We start from the raw sequence: 22,474 nt of genomic DNA, 5'->3' as shown, positions 1-22,474 counted from the left end.
GAACTGAGATGGTTGGGTATTTCATAAGGAATCAACTATTTAAATTCCTACCTATCAGAGGGTTAAAAATCAGATGCCATTTTCAGAATAACAGGAATGTGACACTGGGATCAAGATGTGGGGAATTTAAGTGTATTCTTTCCTTCCTGAAGAAATTGCTATATGAGGGACCGTCTTTGCTTACTCCCCCGATTAAATATACGTGTCTGCTTCTCCTTGGGCCAAGAGAAGAGAGTGGTAGACATGCTAGAAGGCAGCCTGGTCTCTGGAACTTTGAGGACAGGTTGCCCCGTCCACTCATGGGAGCCTTCCTGCTCTGGGCCCACAGCCCTCCCCTCTGCTGCTGTGGTTAGAAAACTCATGTCTGCTCATCATCTGCTTTCCTGGCCACTGATGATAAAGTGGATCTATTTTGGTTGTAAGTGACAGAAATCTGATCAAACTGGACTAGACACACACAAAAGGAGAACACACAGCAGTACCCCTGGAAAATCCAAAAGAAAGAATTTTGCTTCCTGTGTGTCCAGAGCACAGAAGAAAAAGCAATGTCATCAATATCTCCTCTTTTCTCCCTCTCATGTTCTGCTTTCCTCAGTGTGGGCTTCCATTTGCAGGCAATAAAGCTGATCCTTGGCAGTTGCTAGTCTCTTTACTGCTTAGAATTTGTAATCCTGGAGAAAAGTTGGTGATTTTCTTTGGTCCCATTACAAATCTCAGAAAAGGTTCTGATCAGCTAGTCTGGGTCTTGTCCACCCCTGTGGCCAGTGCTGAGAGTCACGTATTGACCACCAAAATCGCAATGTGAGAGTAGGGTGGCAATGCCGGAAAAGATGGGGTACAGAACCAAAAAATCAAATATCTCACTCACCCCACAAAAAATTAGCTACAGGTTCCAGCTTCTCTCCCTATAACCAAGAGGCACTGGGGTTCAAATCTGTTATTGTTATTATTGGATAGGATTCTTGGGTCTCTCTCTCTCTCTCTCTCTCTCTCTCTCTCTCTCTCTCTCTCTCTCTCTCTGTGTGTGTGTGTGTGTGTGTGTGTGTGTGTGTGTGTAGGAGAGCCTTTGTATTTTTTAGAACTGCAAATATGCCTTCCTCATTGCGATTGGTTCTGGGACAGAGGGAGCTGGCCCTGACATCAGTGACTACAGCTAAAACAACAGGGCAGACACAGGCTAACACCCAGCCATTCCTCAGAATTTTGGAGTTGCAAAGGGCTCTAGTGACCATCCAGTCCCCCTGCTTTGTTTAGAGGAAACTGGCCCCAAGCTTTGCTTCACAGCTAGTGCCCTCCCAACAACTTGCCCTGTATTCTTTTACTCTACTGTGCTGATGTATCCCTTCTTTTACGGCATTAAACCAAAAGAACTGAGAGTGCCGTGGTATAAAATATAGACAGGTTCTACTCTGTCTTTATAGCCACCAGTCGGCAGGTATCAGCCTATCAGGCCTTCCTTTGCACTGTCCCAGCTTCGTGACCTCCCATTTGTTTGCTATCTTTAGGGCACTTCAGTTTTCACTAGTATTGTCCCCTAAAGACATAAGCAAAGGACAAGGTCAGAGCAGTCAGTTGTATTGCTTATTAGTGGCTTTGATAAGAGGCTTTGGGGGAAGAGGTTGAAACTAATGGCCGTAATGAAATTTTGGATCCTCTAAAGATTTCATTTGTCCGTGCTATTGGTCTCCCCATTAAAAGCATATATGTTCTGTGTACCTTTGCACATGGGCTGCATATCATAGTAACATTTATTGCTGAAACTTTGCAAATGTTTTACATTAGGTAGAAAAGACTATGAATATAAAAATATGGGATACAAAGGTTATAGCACCAAGTATTGAATGAGACAGTGTTCTGGGAAAAAATAATACAGAAAAAAAATACTACATAGAAAAGATATACTATAGTTTTTTCTTTTTTAATTAAATTTATTCTGGTGACATTGGTCAGTATGATCATATAAGTTTCAGGTGTGGGTTTCTATGTTACAAGATCTGTATATCGCACCATGTGACTAGCCCCCAGAGTCAAATCTTCTCCTGTCACCATATATTAAGACCCTCTTCTCCCCCCACCCCTCTTCACTCTGGCAACCACCACACTGCTGTTTGTGTTCATGAGTTTCAGTTTTATATCCCACATATGAGTGAAATCATATGGTTCTTAGCTTTTTCTGGCTAACTTATTTCACTTAGCATAATATTCTCAAAGTCCATTCATGTTGTTCCAAATGGCAGTAATTTATCCTTTCTTATGGCTGAGTAGTATGCCATTGTGTATATGTACCACATCTTTATCCAGTCTTCTATCTCAGGACACTTTGGTTATTTCCATGTCTTGGCCACTGTGAATAATGCTGCAATGAACATAGAGGTGCAAATATCTTTGTGAATACATATTGTTTTTTAGTTTTTCAGGGGTATACCCAGGAGAGGGATTGCTGGTTCATATGGTAGCTCTATTCTCAATATTTTGAGGAATCGCCAGACTGCTTTCCATAGTAGTTATACCAGTCTACAGTTCCCACCAACTTGCAACCAAAACAATGACATACCTAGGAATAAACTTAACAAAGAACATGAAAGACCTATATAGTGAAAACTACAAAGCACTATCAAAAGAGATTGAAAAAGAAACAACAAAATGGAAAAATATTCTGTGTTCACGGATTGGAAAAATCAACATAGTTAAAATGGACATATTACTCAAAGCAATATACAGATTTAATTCAATTCCCATCAAAATCCCAATGTCATTTTTTAAAGAAATAGAATGAGAAATCATCAGACTTATATGAAACACAAAAGACCATGAATAGCCAAAGCAATCCTGAGGGGAAAAAAATATAGTTATCATTTGTGTTGATATATATCATTTTTGCCTTTCCCTAATTTAGTAAAAATATAGGTGTTAAAATGGTTTTTTTAATCTAGCATTTAGAAAGCTTTTGACAAATTCATAGATAAAATTCCATACTACAATGTACCCTTTTTGTTTTCAGATGTTGTGGACTGAAATTTTACCCAATTTCTCTGGGATTAACTATTTTTTAAAATTTAAAGCCTTTTAATAAAAACAGAAGAAAACCTCAGACTTTTTCTTTGTGATCCCCATGCCCTTCTATTATTCTTAAGTATATGTTAACTAGTTTCAGATGTGTTTCATTCTCTGACTCAAAATCAGCCTTTTATTAAAAAAAAAAAAAAAAAAAAAAAGAAATTGTGTAATTACTATTTAATTGTTTTGGATATTTTGGGTATTTAGAGAGGCCGGTAATTAAAATGCCAGAGAAATTAAACTTTCAAAGTGTTCTTTAATTACGTGTAATTTTTTCTTATTTTTTCTTTCGTTTTTCTTTTTTTTTAGTATATTTTTATTGATTTCAGAGAGGTAGGACAGGGAGAGAGATAGAAACATCAATGATGAGAATCATTGATTGGCTGCCTCCTGCACGCCCCCTACTGGGGATCGGGCCCACAACCCAGACATGTGCCCTTGAACTGAATCAAACACGGGACCCTTCAGTCCACAGGCTGATGCCCTATCCACTGAGCCATACCAGCTAGGGCCGTGTAATTTTTTCTTTAAAATGTCCTCTAAAGGCACGACTGACATCCAAAAAATAAATGAGGAAATATCACTTTATCTGTGGATGCAATTGTTTTCATTTTTTTAGCTCAGTTGGAGAGAGGAGCATCTAGAAATCAAGAGATTATGCAGTTTATCTCTTCAGGCAGGTGTTATCTAAATAATGATATCCTGAAGGTGGTCATCACCTGTCCTGTGCTTTAAGATCATCTAGGAAGACATGAATAGTCTTTAAAATGCACTTGTATTTGCCCGGGCCTGATAGCTCAGTTGGTCAGAGTGTTGTCCCAATACACCAAGATTGTGGGTTCAATCCCCAGTCAGGGCACATACGAGAAGCAACCATTCTTTCTGCTCGAGGCCCCAGTGGCTGCCTTCAAAATGGGCAAGTTTATGAAACCTGGGAAGGTGGTGCTGGTCTTGGCTGGACACTACTCAGGACGCAAAGCCATCATCGTGAAGAATATTGATGATGGCACTTCGGACCACCCCCACAGCCATGCTTTAGTGGCTGGAATTGACCACTACTCCTAACAAGTGACCGTTGCCATGGGCAAGAAGAAAATTGCCAAGAGGTCAAAGTTCAAGTCTTTTGTGAAAGTTTATAAATACAATCACCCCATGCCCACAAGGTACTCTGTGGATATCCCCTTGGACAAAACTGTCGTCAACAAGGACATTTTCAGAGACCGTGCTCTAGTCTGATGGGGGTTCCTTTGTATGTAACTTTCTGTCTCTCTCTTGCCGCTTTTAAGATTCTTACTTTGTCATTGGTGTTTGCCAGTTTAATTATAATGTGCCTTGGCATCGGTCTTTTGGGGTTCATTTTGCTTGGGACTCTGTGAGCTTCTTGGATTTGTGTGGGTTTTTTCTTCTCTATATCAGGGAAATTTTCTGTCATTATTTCTTCAAAGAGGTTTTCTATTCCTTGCTCAGCTTCCTTTCCTTCTGGAACCCCTATTATGCGGATGTTGTTTTGTTTCGTGTTGTCCCAAAGTTCCCTTAGGCTCTCCTCCTGCCTTTTAATTTTTTTTTCTAGAAGTTGCTCTACTTGGGTATTTTTTCCCATCTTGTCTTCTAGCTCACTGATGCGGTCCTCTGCTTCTTCTAGTCTACTCTTGATGCTTTCTATTGAGTTCTTTACAGCAGCGATGTCATTTTTCATTTCTTCTTGGTTCTTCTTCATTTCCTCTTGGTTCTTGCTCATATTGTTGAATTTGTCTTCCATTCTTTTCAGCCACCTTATGACCATTTCTCTGAATTCTTTTTCTGGAAGGTTGCTTGCCTCCATTTCGTTTACTTCCTTTTCTGGTGATGCCTGCTTTTCTTTCATATGCAGGCTGTGTCTTTGTCTCCCCATGGTCTCTCTTCTCTGGGTGTCTGGTTATGTAGTTTTCTCTCTCCTTTCCGTGGTGGTGTGTAGAGCTCCTCTGAACCCGTGTGTTTGCGCCAATTGGGGAGCGTTGTTCTGGGGCTTGCAGCTGTTCCGTGGGTGCCGCAGTTGTCTCAGAGACCCTGCTCTAAAGCACAAGGACCGATGGGAGGCCAAGGTCAAGTTTGAAAAGAGATACAAGACTGGCAAGAACAAATGGTTCTGTCCTCAGAGCAGAGGCTTCAGACCTCGTACGTGGGAGACAGCTCGGCTATGAAACAAGGGAGTGAACAGAGAATGAGGACGAAGGGAAGAGTGAGCTGATGACTGAGTCATAGCCTCTAGATCTTAGAGTTGGAACCCTGAACCTCCAAATGGTCAACCAACTTTTAAATTTATACCCAATGGTTCAGATAAGGATCCTAATAATAAGGAACCTTTCAAGGTCTGGGGATCAGGCCAAATGGATGGGGCTGACCTTAAAAATCCCCTATTAGATCAGTGATAGAAATTTCTCAGGGGCCTAGGCCAGGTGAGTAAGGCCCCTTATTCATAAATGCTCCTTCCTAATCTTATACTGTCATTTCCTGTGAACTTTGCCAAGTTGTTCCCTCCTCTTTCCTTAGGAAATCTAGGATAAAAGAAACAGTGTGGAGGTTGAACCAGGCCTTGGGAGTTCAGTAAATAAAAGAGAAGATAGCCAACACATCACATAGTATTTCAGAGTGTAAAATAACCTCTCCATATATATATATATATATATATATATATATATATATATATATATATATATGCTAGAGGCCCGGTGCACGAAATTCGTGCACAGGGGAGGGGGGTGTCCCTCAGCCCAGCCTACACCCTCTCCAATCTGGGATCCCTCTCACAATCCAGGACTGCTGGCTCCCAACAGCTCACCTGCCTGCCTTCCTGATTGCCCCTAACCGCTTCTGCCTGCCAGCCTGATCACCCCCTAACCACTCCCCTGCCAGCCTGATTGATGCCTAACTGCTCCCCTGCCAGCCTGTTTGCCCCTAACTGCCCTCCCCTGCCGGCCTGGTCACCCCTAACTGCCCTCCCCTTCAGGCCTGGTCCCCCCCAACTGCTCTCCCCTGCAGGCCTGGGTCCCTCCCAACTGCCCTCCCCTACTGGCCTGATCGCCCACAACTGCCCTCCCTTGCAGGCCTGGTCCCTCCCAACTGCCCTCCCCTGCTGGCCTGATCGCCCACAACTACTCTCCCTTGCAGGCCTGGTCCCTCCCAACTGCCCTCCCCTGCTGGCCATCTTGTGGTGGCCATCTTGTGTCCACATGGGGGCAGGATCTTTGACCACATGGGGGCAGCCATCTTGTGTGTTGGAGTGATGGTCAATCTGCATATTACTCTTATTAGATAGGATAGAGGCCTGGTGCACGGGTGGGGGCCAGCTGGTTTGCCCTGAAGGGTGTCCTGGATCAGGGTGGGGGTTCCCTTGGGGCATGGGGCGGCCTGGGCGAGGGGCCTGTGGTGGTTTGCAGGCTGGCCACGCCCCCTGGCAACCCAAGTGGAGGCCCTGGTATCTGGGGTTTATTTATCTTCTACAATTGAAACTTTGTAGCCTGGAGCGGAGCCAAGCCTTCTACTTGCTCCGTGGCTGCAGCCATTTTTTTTGGATTTATGTATCTTCTATAATTGAAACTTTGTAGCCTTAAGCGCAGCCTGAGCCAGCCAGGGTGTACAGAAAGCTTGGCTTCCTCCATCACCGGGGGCAACCCTAGCCTCCTGCTCTTTCCAGCTCAGTGGCTGCCGCCATTTCCGTTTGGATTTATGTATCTTTTATCATTGAAACTTTGTAGCCTTGAGTGGAGGCTTAGGCCAGCAAGGGCAGGTGGAAAGCTTGGCTTCCTCCGTCACCCGGGAAACCCAAGCCTCCCTTCTGCTCTCTGTGGCCGTAGCCATCTTGGTTGGGTTTATTTGCATATTTGCTCCTGATTGGCTGGTGGGCGTGGCTGGTGGGTGTAGCGGAGTGATGGTTAATTTGCATATTACTCTTTTATTATATAGGCTAGATAGATATAGGTATAGATAGATATATACTGTATATCTATATATCTATATACACTGAGTGGCCAGATTATTATAATCTCTGAACACATAATAATCTGGCCACTCAGTGTGTGTGTGTGTGTGTGTGTGTGTGTGTGTGTGTGTATGGTCTTAGGCGACCCTGCCAGTGGTTCTCAACCTGTGGGTCGTGACCCACAGGTCGAGAACCGCTGCTGTAGTGCCTAAGACCATCGGAAAACACAGATATTTACATTACGATTCATACCAGAAGCAAAATTACAGTCATGAAGTAGCAACGAAAATAATTTTATGGTTGGGGGTCACCACAACATGAGGAACTGTATTAAAGGGTCGCGGCATTAGAAAGGTTGAAAACCACTGCTTTAGAAGCTATCCTTTCTGAGCACTGGGAAAGTGGGGTCAGGGTAGGGATTTTCCAATTCTCCACAGAAAGATGGAAAGATTCCCTAGCCTCACTGATGTTTTATGTTCAGGTTTGATTTTTTTTTTTTTTTCTTTCACATTAAGTACGTCATGCAGTCTACATTGTCACTGCAGGTATTGTGCTAGTAACTGTGGTCCTGTGAACCAGAGTGCGGCATCTACCTCTTAAAGGGCTATTAGTGTGTGCATGTGGATTGCTTGGTGACCTTTGAAATTTTGTTTTGAGCTGCTGTCAGAAACATAATCATTTTTCTTTCTGAAATAGATTTGAATGTCTGCAGAGTTTTGATCAAGCTAGGACAGTTTTAATAAAATATTAATCTCTCTTTTTTAATGTCAACCAGCTTTTAAAACTGTTCATCGGCTACCTGAAACATCAGCTCAAGGCACTTGTGTTGATTATAATAAATGCCTTTCCCATTAAACATTCTTGTGGTCAGAGTGCATTTAGAGGATAGAAGTGTTTCCAGTCTCGTTTGTCTGCCATCCTGTTTTCCAAATTCTCTTGGTTTTGAAGTAAGATTATTTTAATAGTGTATTTTCTTATCTCAATAAATAGTTAACTTAAAATTTTTTATAGTTCAAGGATGGGAGGTTGTTCTGAATTCTGGCATCAATCCTTCAAAATCTAGGTAGTTGAAGGATACCAACTTTTAATAAAACTTATATATCTAGTTTAAATATGTCTTGTCATTCAAAGGTTCTTTACATCTAAAACGCTGACCTTTCAAGATGTACACAAGACTGTTCTCAAACAGAGTTTCTGAACATTGGCCATGAAGCCACTGTCTTGGGCTGACAAATGGATTGGAAATAAGCTACCCAACCCTGGGAATGGGCCATTAATTTTAATCAAAGGTGATGCAGGAAGGCGAATGGGATGCCTGACAATGTCAACAGCCCAGTAGGTGTTAAGAGACCACACAGCCTTCCTTGTTACTTGGCCGGGCCATTAGTTGAGGTTGGGTGAAGACAGAAAGCCATGTCTGGAATTGAATGACCAGGTCACTCCAAAATCTAATGGAGAACTCCTCATTTCAGAAATCACATTGTAATGTCATTAGAAGTCAAGGACGGCATTTAGAAAATATCAGAGGGAAACAAAAAATTTTAACCAAGAACCTAGCTAGTTTTTTCAAACTTTGTAAAGCTCTCTATTTTCTCATCTTTTTTCCTTCTGAATGGATCATTGGCATTTATACAGGATCAAGAAATCAAACAGACCTAGGAAAAAATCTCAAAGCCTGTTTGCTTTTCATTCAGAATTACATATTGTTGGTTATAAAATTCTGGTAAATGCCAGAAACAATAGCATACCAAAGGATTTAAGCAGGATGATTAATTCTCTGTGGTGATCTCATTGTCCTTGTCCCTCTCTTATGTTCTTATGTGTAGGAATAGCTTCACTAATATAAACTAGACTTCCTTAATTGCTTTAATAAAAGTATTTTATAATTGTAAAGGCCATTGTACCTTACTGTAAATTGTCAATATTGGCTAATAACATTAGTGATACTCATGGTGATGAAACCTTTTTTTTAATCAGTAAGTATATTTCATTATTTTGAATATTTTCAATTATAAAAAAAGTAGCATATGACAACTTGAATTATAAAGATTATACTAAAGACATAAAATGAAGAAGGGACAAAGAGGCATTCTTATATCTATTCTTCATGTATTCTGACAGTGTTGCATGCATAAGAAAGAGATGTATAACTGTGTTAGTAATTTCTATATATTTTTAAGAAAGAAAAGCAATTATGTTGCTGTCTCATTAATGGAATACTGTAATAAGTAATAGTATTTATTCTTCCTGTAGATGAAGATCAGCTCCGTGCAAAGGGTTATGACAAAACACCAGACTTTATTTTACAAGTACCAGTAGGTAAGTTCTTAAACTCTGTTATGCATTTGTTTACAGAGAAAAGGAATGTGTTTTTTTCATAGATTTAAAAAAAAATTCTTATACTACTACCAAATGTTACCAGAGTAGATTAGCTTTATAATATTGTATCTTAACGGGTGAATTTGTTGGAAAGGATTATTTTAAAATAGCAGAAAATAATAGGTTCAGAAGAAATCTACCCCTTAAAATTTTTACATATATTTGAGAAATAAATGTCTGAAGATATTTTAGTTGCTGTTTTCAAGTCATTTCCCAAAATATTACATATTTAAAATACGGTTCTATTGAAAAGCCAGGCTCACTTTTGTTTGCTTTCATATTACTTGTCAACTTACACAGTGTCAGAATAGGAGAAGGACTAGGACTTTTGAAGATGATGATGAAAATAAAAGGGATATGATTGTAGCATAAATGTTCCTTGTAACAAACACATACGATGTGTTGTTTTATAATTATGTTCATCGATGACAGGGAGGGTTCAGCCTCTGCTCATTAATGTGAAGCATAGAGAGGCCTATGCAGAGTTCAGAATTTTCAATTTTCCCTTTCCTTTGCGCCATATTAGTAATGCTTTGTCCCTTAGCTGTGGAAGGGCACATAATTCACTGGATTGAAAGCAAAGCCTCATTTGGTGATGAATGTAGCCACCACGCCTACCTGCATGACCAGTTCTGGAGCTACTGGAATAGGTAAGGTCCCATTATTTTTCTCTTAAGATAAACGATATTCAGCTGAAATCTCATTAGAAAAAATATTTTGTTTAGCTGGTAAAAATGCTGGTAGCCTTTGTTTCTAGTAAATACAGAGACTTGATTAATGTATTCATTTCAGATCATTTAAACTTCTCTGCTTTCATAATGTTGCTTCATTTTTTAAAACTAAAAATCTTCACATAAGGTCAAAATTAGTATATGCCATTTTCCATTTTACAGTGATAATACTGGTATCACTCAAACTATGAATAATAAAATGTGGTTCACATTATGATATTGACATTGACTTTTATCCTTTCGATGTGAAATCCGTACCTACCATCAGACCTTAAAAAGTATTTTATCCTCAGCTCTCATAGAATATACAAACAACACAGCGGTGGGCAAAAGTAGGTTTACCATTGTGAGTACACAAAACAGTATTGATTCTTATACTATTTTTATTTATGAATTAAGGATTGCATTATTTATTATTATTATTAACCTACTTTTGCCCACCCCTATATAAAAAGTCAAAACAAATTACCTTCCAGCAATAGAAAACAGTTTACCTACCAACTTCACTGTCAACATTCCCAAAGTCATGGAAATCTCAGTGATTAAGAAAAATGCGGTGTTGAAGGAGACCATATCCCAGCTAACTTATTAATGCCATATTACTAAGTTCCCACTATATGCCTGGGCCTGCACAGTATCTCAGTTAATTCTCACAAGGAAGTCACTTTTACTCCCACTTTAGCTAACTGATATTCAAAGAGAGAAAATAAGTGTTCTAAGCTAGTCATCTGAGGCCTGCATTTGTCTCTCCCACTTGCTAACCTGTGTTATTTCCAGCACAACTATATTTTCATTTACAATACAAGTGTTGAAACTGGCTTTTTCTATTATCGAAATCCCCACTTTTCACACCACACATCTCTCCCCTGCCCCCTCTTGAACAGGAGGTGGATTCAGGGGTAACCTTCCTAGATGAACTGTGTTCCTCAATCACTGCCGAAGAGTAAGAATACAGGAGTAAGATGACATTGGCCCAGAACATTAAGGAATGAGACAGTAGCATCTATGGACAATAGTCTTATCCTGTGGGAAAAACAGTGGCAGGCTACAGAATTGGGCATTATATTGTTACTCAGCCTTACAAAAGGCCAGCGGACCTGCCTGTAGCAGCTGTGCTAAACTAAGCCCACTTTTTGCCATGGTAACAATGATCATGACAAAATGCTGAATATAATGGCTTTCTTGATTTTCTTGTGTAATTGTGCGTAGCATCCGAGCTTTACTTTACGGGGATGGAGGAGGAAAGTGCAAAATGTTTTAGAAATCATTGCTGTTTCAGCATTTCCTGTCTTTTATTCAGCCATTATTCAAATTAGCAGTAATGTTGCAAATTGAATTTTCAATTTTTAGCAATTTTATTATGAGTTTGAAATAGTAAAGAAAGCATCATTTTTGATAGTATAGGAAAAGCAATGACAAGAGAATCAAATTGTTTAAGTTTAGGTTGCTGAAGGATTTTAAAAACGGATAAACTCAATCATTATGCTGTGAGACTATCTCTCCACTTTGGTACTGGTCAACTCTTTTAAGAGGAATTCCAAATAGTAGAGCTCACTTAAAAATTCCATAAGCATATCTTTATTCTAAAACAACTATTTTTGACTGCCTAGTACTTCCTATTTTAGAGGCTGTTTAAATAACCTACTCACCTGTATGATGGATCTACAGATTGTTGACATGGCTGGAGAAGATCCGAACAATAGTTGATTTAGTACAGTTTCCTTTGGGCTGGATTTTAGATTATTTTGTTGTAAGCTTTTATATTCTAATCATGATTGGCTTACACCATTTATATTCTAATCATGATTGGCTCTACACAGAAGTCATTGCTGTTACCAAATATCTAGAGAGAGACCAAGAAATACAAGTAGTGCTTTCACTTAAAATGGAACATGGAAGCATTTACCTGAACATAAAATTTTGGTTATAATCTGATAGAAACTCACCAGTGATGGGCATTTTGACTTAGCCCATTATGAAAGTATAGATCCTACTTTTCATATTTTGACTCAACTCAACTCAAATAGCCCTTGCTAAAGTTCTTCAGCGTTGGTAGAAATCATCCCTCCCAATGCAGGTAGCTTTTCAAGGCAATTTGGTTGCCATTTGGCCTAACTGCTGTATTTGTGTGCTAAGCCTCTTGTTGACATAAAAACTATTATCTAATTGTCATTATTTTTAGATTAAATGTTGGATTTTATAATAAAACTGTTCAATTAACATTTGTAGAATCATAACCTTGTATAAACCAATTTTCCCACACAAATAACTACAGATCCCCTAATGTTTTGTTTCATATTTCTGTTTTCTTTTTATAAATTGATATTCTCACTCAGCCTTTCAGCAACTTTTGATAAAGTTGATAACCACCTACCTCTTTATTAAAACATCTTCTTTTTTTGGCTCCCAGGAGATATTCTTCCGAGTTTCTTCCTGCCAGGCCAGCAGCATCCTCAGGCTCCTTTGCTGGCTCTCTTTCTTCCCAGTTCTAGGCCCGAGGGCTCTGGGAACTGCATGCTCACCCCTCTCCCCTTTTCTATCTGTATTCACCCCTTGGTGTTCCCTTGGAGATCTTATTGGAGACTCCGGCTTTACAGACCATCTCTATGCTGGTATCTCCTAATTTTGTCCCCCAGTCCTAACATTTCCCCAGTGTATATACTGTTTTTTGTCAACCCAACTGCACACTCAGTACCTTTTCTTGGACGTGTACTAGGTATCTCATACCTAACGTGTTCAAAATGAAGCCCTTGATTTGTTTGTTCACTTCTCCCTTTCACCCCAAGCTCAAGTAATGGCACCACAATTTGCCAAATACTCAGCTGAAAACCTGAGTATCAACTCCAATCCATCAGCAGGCGCTTTCAGCTGTGTCTTCATCACATCTCCAGTGTGCCATTTATCACCATGCTGTCACCTCAGTGGCTGTCACCACCTCTTGGACTATTGCTACAACTTCCAAACTAGTCTCCTTACATCAACTACTGCACTCCTGCCTGTGGTCAGTTTTTATACCTCAACCAGAGTGACTCTCAGAAAATACTAGTATAGATCAGTTTGTGACAGTTCCCTGCTCAAAACTCTTTGATGGCTTCCCATCACATTTAAAATAAAATCCAGCCTCTTTACCGTGACATTGAGAGCCCTACGTGATCTGCCTCTCTATGCCCAATTCTCTCCACAGCTACCTCTCTTCCCTCACCTCACATTCTCTCCCTCTCTCATACTTCTTTGGCCATGCAGGCTTGCTTGGTCTTCCTTGAATCTACATTGCTTATTTCTACTTCAAGACCCTTAACTCTGGCTAATCCTTCTGTTTGGAATTTTCTTCACCGGGATCTCCCCTTAGCACTAACTCCTCACAGCATTCAGTTTGCTGCTCATATTTCCCCTCCTTTAGTGGGACCTTCTCTGACCACCCAGTTCGAAAGGCATCACTCTCAGTCATCTCTCTTCTCATTTGGCTGTACTTACCCCTATCTGAGTGAATGAATAGACTCTGGTTGGAAACACTTATATAAAAAGCAATTTGCTTGTTTGACTACAAGCCTTTAGAAGAGCTTTACCTTTTATATTGCTATTTCTAATTACTATATGTAGTGTGCCCCTCATTCCTTTGTAATCAAAACTTCAGAAATTTCCCCTAGCTTAATTAACCTCAAAAAAAGTTTTAGTGTGCCCCTCATTCCTTTGTAATCAAAACTTCAGAAATTTCCTCTAGCTTAATTAACCTCAATTTTTTTTTAATTTTTCAGTGCAGTCAGAGATTTTAAGTACAGAATATAAGCTGCCTTTGTGCTAATAATTTCATAGCATTTATCAAATATTATAATTGCTTGTTTACTTGTCATCCTTAAGCTTTCCATCTTATCTGTATGTCTTATTCATCATCAACTACTGAGAGGCTGGTGGAATACCTGGCACATCTTAGGTGATCAGTAGATATTAACTGAATGAATGAGTGAGTGAATGTATGAATGAATTTTCTTATACATGACAGACAATAACATTTTGAATCAACCATTAAAGATTATGTCAGACATTGTGACATTAAACTACAATAGGGCCAAACTATTTTCTTTGAGAATGCCACTCGAAGGACAGTAAGAAAAATGCCTATTTTTATTTTTTTTAACTGAGGTGTAATTGACAGCATTATATTAGTTTCAGGTATACATGATGATTTGATATTTGTATATATTGCTAAGTGATCACCACAGTCTAGTTTGTTGAGAAATATCAATGAATTGCAATTTCTCAGAAAGCTATTTGATTACTATCTTCAAGCATATGCAAGATGTGGTGGGTAGGGAGAGCATATTGACCGATTTTCTAAATCCAGAGGGCTAGTCATTGTTGAAAGGATGACTCTTCCTGTTGACCCACTATGATAGAGCTATCGTTTGAGTTACATATGACTCAGAAATGTTACCCCAAACCAAACCAACAAGCAAACGATTATTGGGGGAGGGGGGGCACTATAAGAGTTGAAACACAACCATTATGATCATCAGAAAGAGTGAGGGAAGAAGACGAATAAAACAGATTCTGCCAATAGGACATGACTCAGGAGCACAGTTATCGTCAGGAGCCCAAGAATAGAGTCCATTTCTGAGATTAATTCTGGAATTATGGAGAGCAGGTTGAAATTAATGCTAAAATGCCTAGTGTCTAGCAAAGTTCACCACGTATTAAAATCACGGAGCGGGGGGGGCAATTTTAAAAAGTGGACTTTATCCCTGGAAAACTGATTTAATTGGCATGTGTTGGTGCCTGAACCTTGGGAGTTTTTCTTTTGTTTTGTTTTGAAAACTTTAGATAGTAATGCTCTAGCATTGAAGTCAACTCCTCTACCTGGCCTTGATTTACCAGCTAGCCCTAGCATTCCTAGCCTGTCAGCTACTAAACAGTCTTAATGAAAAAAATAAAAGCTTTATTAAGGATACTGGTTCAGATCAGAAACACTTCCCAGGCACTGTGTTAGTCAGTAGGGACCCGGCCACTATCTTTGAGGGGTTCATAATGAGGACTGAGGCAGTAAATTACAGACAGAACCTGAACCCAGTTTTCCCTGTGAACTTTCACACCTGTGCTTTATGCTCCACCATGCAGCTTTATGTCAGTCATGGTGATAAATCTGTTACACACGGCTACTTATTCAGTGGTCATTTCATGGGTTTGCTAAGCTGAAGCCCCAAAGCCCTGCAGCATACTAGGTTCATGTGGTTGGAGAAAATGGGCCAGGTATTCTCTGTTGCTCTCTCAAGAACCCTTATTCTATATTCAAATACACATCTGTAGGATTAAATAAAACCTTTCATATATAGCCATTCATCCAGTATATAATTACTCCTAATTGTTGGAGCTGAAATTCACAAAATCGGAGATTTTTTTGTATACAGTACAGAAAAAGTAAGCATGTTAAACAAGTAAGTCTGTTTCAATAAGTAGCAAAGTTTTTTAAAATAATTTTATTGAGATATAATTGACATACAATAAACTGCACATATTTAAAGTGTACAATTTGACAAGTTTGACATCCTATATAATAAAAGGCTAATATGCAAATCGACCAGTGGAATGATAGTCACCATGACACGCATTGACCACCAGGGGGCAGACACTCAACACAGAAGCTGCCTCCTGGTGGTCAGTGCGCTCCCACAGTGGGAGGGCCACTCAGCCAGAAGCCCTGAGCCAGGCTCATGGCTGGCGAGTGCAGCAGCGGTGGTGGGAGCCTCTCCTGCCTCCATAGCAGCGCTAAGGATATCTGACTGTATATCCCCCGAGGGCTCCCGGACTGTGAGAGGGCGCAGGCCAGGCTGAGGGACGCCCCCCACCCCGAGTGCACAAATTTCTTGCACTGGGCCTCTAGTATTTAATAAAATCACAAAGCATCACCATGACAGAGAGAGTGCACATACCTACCAACTCCAAAAGTTTTTCTATCATCCTCCCTCTCAGTTTCTCCAGTTCTCCCTGCACACACAGCAACCACTGATCTGCTTTCTGTCACGTTGGATTAGTATTCATTTTCTAGTAATTTCTGTAAATGGAGTCATACAACATGTATTCTTCTGTTTGGCTTTCTTAGTCAGCATGAATAATTCAATATATACCCATGTTGTTGAATATATCAGTAATTCATTTTTTATTGCTGAAAAATATTCATTTGAGTGGCTGTGCCATTGTTTGTTTGTCTCTTCACCTATGGATGGATATGTATGTTGTTTTTTGTTCTGGCTATCTACACTAACAAAAGAGAAAGATGCAAATTGACCGTACCTTCACAACGCCCACCAGCCAATCAGGAGTGTGTATGCAAATTAACCCAACAAATATGGCGGGTTAATTCACATACGCAGGCGCCAAGTGGCTGGGGACAGGGCAGGACACTTGTGTCATCGCCACAGGCGTTCTACACCATCCCAGCCGCAGCAGGCCTCTGTGCAACATGGGAAGGCAGAAAGGTGGCTCCGGGCTGGAGTGAAGGCTGTGCCGGCAGCCAGGGGAAGGAAGGCCCATTTTTGCACAAATTTTCATGCATCGGGCCTCTAGTTAATTATAAAGCTCCTATAAACAATCATGTGAAAATCTTTGTATGATTTTATTTTTCTTGGGCGAACACCTAGGAATGAAGTGGTTGAAACATCTGAAAAGTGTATATTTACCTTTTTATTAAAAGATTAAACTGTTTTCCAAAATGGTTGTACCATTTTACATTCCCATCAGTAGTTATGAGAGCTTCAGATGTTCCCCATCTTCATCACTTGATACGATTAGTCTTTTTAACTTCAGACTTTCTGATAGTTGTGTGGTAGTGTCTCAATGTGATTTTAAGTAGTATTTCAGTAATGACAAATGATATTGAAAATCTTTTCATATGCTTATTTCTATGTGTTTATCTCTTTGGAGAAGTGTCTGTTCAATCTTTGGCTCATTTTTAAAGTGTTTTTCTTATTATTGAATTTTGGTAGTTTTAAAAAATATTCTCGATATAAGTCCTTTATCTGATATGTAGTCATATGAAATTCTGTCTCCCAGTGTGTGGCTTCTGTTTTCATTCTCTTAACAGATCAGAAGTTTTAATTTTAATGAAGTCCATTTTACCAATATTTTACTTTTATGAATTTTGCCTTTGATGTCATATCTAAGACATCTTAAAGATTTAAAAAGCTAAAGAAATAAAAAAGATTCCCCCCCCCCTTTTCTTCTAAATCATTTATGATTTTACATTTACATTTCAGTTAACTTTTATATGTGGTGTGATATATGGATCAAAGTTCATTTTCTTGTGTATGGATATCCAATTGTGCCAGAATCATTTGTTGGAAAGACTGTCCTGTCACTACTAAACAGCCTTTGCACATCTGTCAAAAATCAATTGACCAAATATTTGTGGGCCTTTTTCTGAATTCTCTTTTATTCTATTGATCAATTTGTCTATCTTTATATCAAGTCTACATTGTCTTGATGACTATAACATAATTTCAAAAACAGAGTATTAAGTTCTCTAACTTTATTTTTATTTTTTTAACATTATTTGTGTCTATAATAGGCCCTTTGCATTACCATCTGAATTTTAGAATCTACTTATAAATTCTTTAAAAATTCTGCTGGGATTCTGATTAGGATCAATTGAATTTATACATCAATTTGGGAAGAATTAATGTCTTAATTCATATTGAGTTTTCTGATCCATGAACATGGCATTTCTCCATTTATTTAGGTCTTTTAATATTTTTCTCAGAAATGCCCTATAGATTTCAAAGTACACATCTCTCAATTTTTTCTGTCAAATTGATCCCTGTGAATTTCATATTTCTTGGAAGTGGTAGCTTTTGTTTAAATTACAATTGTTCAGGTTACTATAGACAAATATAGTTGATTTAGTATATTGAGCTTGCATCCTGCAACTGCATAAAATTCATTGATTAATACTTTAATGTTTTGGTAGATGCCATAGGATTTTCTATATCCTATGTCATTTGTGAATAAAGACAGTTTTACTCCTTTGTTTTCAATGTGAGTACTTTTTTTTTTTAATTGCACTGTTTAGAATCTCCTATACGAGGTTTATAGTGGTGATAGCTTACATTGTTACCTTGCTTCTGATCTTAGGGGAAAGGCATTCAATCTTTCACCATTAAGAATAATACTGCCCTAACTGGTTTGGCTCAGTGGATAGAGCGTCGGCCTGCGGACTGAAAGGTCCCAGGTTTGATTCTGGTCAAGGGCATGTACCTTGGTTGCGGGCACATCCCCAGTAGGAGGTGTGCAGGAGGCAGCTGATCGATGTTTCTCTCTTATCGATGTTTCTAACTCTCTATCCTTCTCCCTTCCTCTCTGTAAAAAATCAATAAAATATATTTTAAAAAAAAGAATAATACTAACTATAGATTTTTGTAGCTGCCCTTTATCACATTGAGAAAAATTCCTTTTGTTCCTAGTTTGCTGAGAGTTTTTATTGAAAATGGATGTTGGATTTTGCCAAATGATTTTTAGGCATCTATTAAGATGATCATATGGGTATTTTTTAATAAATCAGTTAATATGGTGAATTACAGTGTGATTGATTCTTGAATACCAACCTTGCTTTCCTAGGATAAATCCCACTTGTTTAGGAAGCAGTATACTTTGTATATTTCATTGGATCTGATTTGCTAAAAATTTGTTAAGAATTTTTGCATCTACTAGTATGTTCATGAGTGATAATGGTCTGTGATTTATTTTTACTTCTTAATAGTCAGACTTACGTACCTTGATATAGGGTTGGGGGGACAAGAAGAGATAAACCAAAGAACCTATGTACTTATATGCATAGCCCATGGACACAGGCAATAAGTGAAGACTTTGGGGGGGATAGGCCTTGGGAGGAGGGGGTAAAGAGGGGGAAATTGGGAGATATCTGTAATACTATCAACAATAAAAATTTTTTAAAAGATGGAATTCAGGTTATCTCTTTTTTTTTCCTTGAATGAACTTTGCATCTTTCAAAGAGTTCATTTCATCTAAGTTGTGAAATGTATCCTTATAGGCTTGTTGACCATTTGTACACCATAAGCATCTATAGATGCAAGCGATGGACCTTTTTTAATTAAAGTCAAAATATCATGGCAATTAACTGGTTAAAAATATTTCTTTATGCTTTTAATATCTGTAGCATCTGTAGTGATGTCACCTTTCTTATTCCTGATATTGATAATTTTGTCTTCTTTTCAAGATCAGTCTGCCTAGAGGTTATAAGTTTTATTGTTCTTCTGAAAGAACCAATTTTTAGTTTTACTTATTTTTTTCTATTGATTTTCTTTTTTTTTCTCTTTTATTGATTTATACTCTTATCTGTATTTTTTTTTTTCTTTTCTTGAATTTCAGTTTTATTTGCTCTTCTTTTTCTGGTTTCCTAAGGTGGAAAGCTGAGGTTATTATTTTGAAAACATGCTTTTTTCCAATATAGGCAGTTTAGTGCTATAAATTTGCTTTGAAGTACTGTATTTCACAAAATACTATATGTTGCATTTTCATCTTTACTTGGTTCCAAACATTTTTAATTTTTCTTTGAATTTCTTATTTGACTCGTAGCTATTAAGCAGTATGACACTTTGTTCCTAAATATGTAGAAAATTTTCACATATCTTTCTGTAATTGGTTTCTCATTTAATTCCACTGAGATCAGACACAAACTTGAATTCTTTTAAAGTTATTGAGATTTGTTTTCTGGCAAACTAACTGCCTAGTCTTCCATTCTCCCAGAGGTATCTCCTCAGTCATAGAGAGAACACTGGGCTTCACCTAGGTTCCTCCGCCCCACCGTGCAGCCTGAACACTCTCTCCAGGGGGCAAGCTGGGGCAATCAAAGGGCTCCCTCTTTTGTTTCTCACCACAGGGATACCACTGACCCTCACTGCATGATGTCTGCTGTCATCTATTTTGTTTGTTTGTTTTTATGTTATTTCCAATAGGAGGGCAAATCCAGTCCTTGTCCCCAAGTAGATGTCTCTCAATTGTGGTTTTTAACACATAATTTAACACATTGTAAACCAGTTTGACTTGTCTAACATTAACCTTATAATCTTATTTATGCTATTTAATTTATAGATTTCATTGTCACTCAAAACAAATTTTCTTAACATTAACTATGAATAGAGTAATCTATGAGAGTACTATGCAAACCTACTTTGTTTTGGTATCTCTCTCTCAGACTGGCATCTATATATGCCATCTCTCTTTCTCCCAGACTCCTGAGAATTGGAACAGGATTTTCACTCACTACTTTTTGCCCAACAAAAGAGAAGGCTTTTGGTATCATTAAGGCCAAAGATTGGCCTTAGCAGTCTATGGTTGCTAGAAAGCAGCTTTCTGCCAAAACCGGTTTGGCTCAGTGGATAGAGCGTCGGCCTGCGGACTGAAGGGTCCCGGGTTCGATTCCGGTCAAGGGCATGTACCTTGGTTGCGGGCACATCCCCAGTGGGAGGTGTGCAGGAGGCAGCTGATCGATGTTTCTCTCTCATCGATGTTTCTAGCTCTCTATCCCTCTCCCTTCCTCTCTGTAAAATATCAATAAAATATATTTAAAAAGAAAGCAGCTTTCTTTGGTCATCTTCTGCTGCCCTTCGGGCTAAGATAAAGCTGGCAATCTTCATTGAAATAGAGCCCTGTTAACAGCAGTTATGTCTTTTCTCTCCATTTTCTCTTTCTCTACATGTGAAACACATTTCCCATTTTTTAGTTTCTTCTGCTATTAGACATTCAAAAATCTCCTGGAATAGGAGACTTATAGGTGATGAGGCTGCATTGCCCTAGTTTGCCCTTTCTCATTCTTTTCTCACACATGTGGAGCATGAAAAATAAGCCATGAATACAATATGTATGCTCCATACTCTTCTCATAAAACAGAAACCTGTATCTATATGTATAAAATCCTAAGCGACCATTCGACTGTTCGTCGGTTCAACCGGTAGCTATGACACGCACTGACCACCAGGGGGCAGACACTCAACACACAGGCATGGAAACATGGAACAGACTGATGAATTTCAAGGGGGAGGGGGTAAGGGGGAGGGCGAGAAGAGATTAACCAAAGATATGCATACTAGAGGCCCGGTGCACAGATTCATGTACCAGTGGGGTCCCTTGGCAGGCCTGCACCCTCTTGCAATCCAGGACCCTTCAGGGGATGTCAGACTGCCGGTTTCAGCCCAATCCCCTAGGGTAGGTCAAGGGACCCCACTGGTGCACCAATCCATGCATGGGGCCTCTAGTGGATACATAATAGCAGTGGTCAACATCCAAAATTCCTAATTTGTCCAGCTGGCGTGGCTCAGTGGTAGAGCGTCGATCTGTGAACCAGGAAGTCACAGATTGATTCCTGGTCAGGGCACATGCCCAGGTTGTGGGTTTGATCCCCAGTGTGGGGCGAGCAGGAGGCAGCCAATCAATGATACTCTCTCATCATTGATGTTTCTCTCCCTCTCCTTTCCTCTCTGAAATCAATAAAAATATAAACAAACAAACAAAATTCATAATTTGTAATTGACCCTGGAAGTCATGTTTCTTTAAAAACTAAAGTTCTGTGGATTTCATTTATCCATTTACACAAAATACTTATATTATTTTGTGTTTTTCTTGCTCTCTCCTTTACATTCTTAGTCTACTCTTATGAATGGGTGAATTCCATTCTTGTGTTTTACTCCCTTTCAACTTTAATCACTAACACTGAGATGTTTCTTGTGTCTTATTCACCCTTATTTTCTCACAAGAATTGTACCAGAAAAGTTAACCTCTTCCCACTTTTCCTTATATATTCCTTTTTGTCATTCTCTTCCTTTTTTTGTCACTGGCAGCTTTGCTAACCATCATAACCTCCCCATTTTAAATTTAGTCCTATAGCATCCCTGATAATTCATTCCAAGTGATTATAAATTAAAAATTCATGTGAAATTTCTTTATTTAGTAAAGAGGATTTTTTAATTCATAAGACTCATCAACTTACACAAATATGAGGCTATCACAGTCATCCTTGATAGCTTCAGCTATGATAAATTTAGAGCACTCTATATTGACTATGAAAGTGGTGAAAATGAAGTCATTGGCTGTGTGCATAGAACTCTATGACAGCTGCAGAATTATATTGAACCCATCACTAGATCACCATATTTTATCAGCTCCATTGTCTTTCATTGTTTTAATGTGAAATTAGTATTTTTACCTCTACATATCCCTAATTCAACACATTCTCGCAAAGTGGTCCATCAGTGGTCACACAGATAGATGACTGAATTCAGTAGATATTTTGTTACTTCTCCGTAGAAGTAGCATATTATGTATTTCAGAGCATACAATGATGAGC

General features: G+C 39.0%; 1 protein-coding gene and 1 pseudogene across 4 annotated transcripts in view; both read left to right on the top strand.

Annotated features, from left to right (window-relative positions):
* The window catches only part of CDIN1 (CDAN1 interacting nuclease 1), a 249,917-nt gene that overhangs the window by 123,843 nt on the left and 103,600 nt on the right, over positions 1–22,474 (top strand). For all 3 annotated transcript variants that reach the window (XM_080687850.1, XM_080687848.1, XM_080687849.1), the window contains exons 9-10: positions 9,269–9,334; positions 9,939–10,044. In XM_080687850.1, the coding sequence (XP_080543976.1) occupies positions 9,269–9,334; positions 9,939–10,044 (172 nt within the window). The remainder of the gene's footprint in view (positions 1–9,268; positions 9,335–9,938; positions 10,045–22,474) is intronic.
* LOC308254240 (large ribosomal subunit protein eL27-like) lies at positions 3,970–5,237 on the top strand (annotated as a pseudogene). The gene is made up of 2 exons: positions 3,970–4,279; positions 5,101–5,237. The product of its transcript is annotated as a large ribosomal subunit protein eL27-like (transcript).

Source organism: Plecotus auritus (assembly GCF_963455305.1).
Source record: "Plecotus auritus genome assembly, chromosome: 1".
In the NCBI taxonomy this organism is placed as follows: Eukaryota; Metazoa; Chordata; class Mammalia; order Chiroptera; family Vespertilionidae; genus Plecotus; species Plecotus auritus.
Note: the sequence above shows the minus strand (reverse complement) of the source record. Positions and strands in the feature narration are given on the sequence as shown.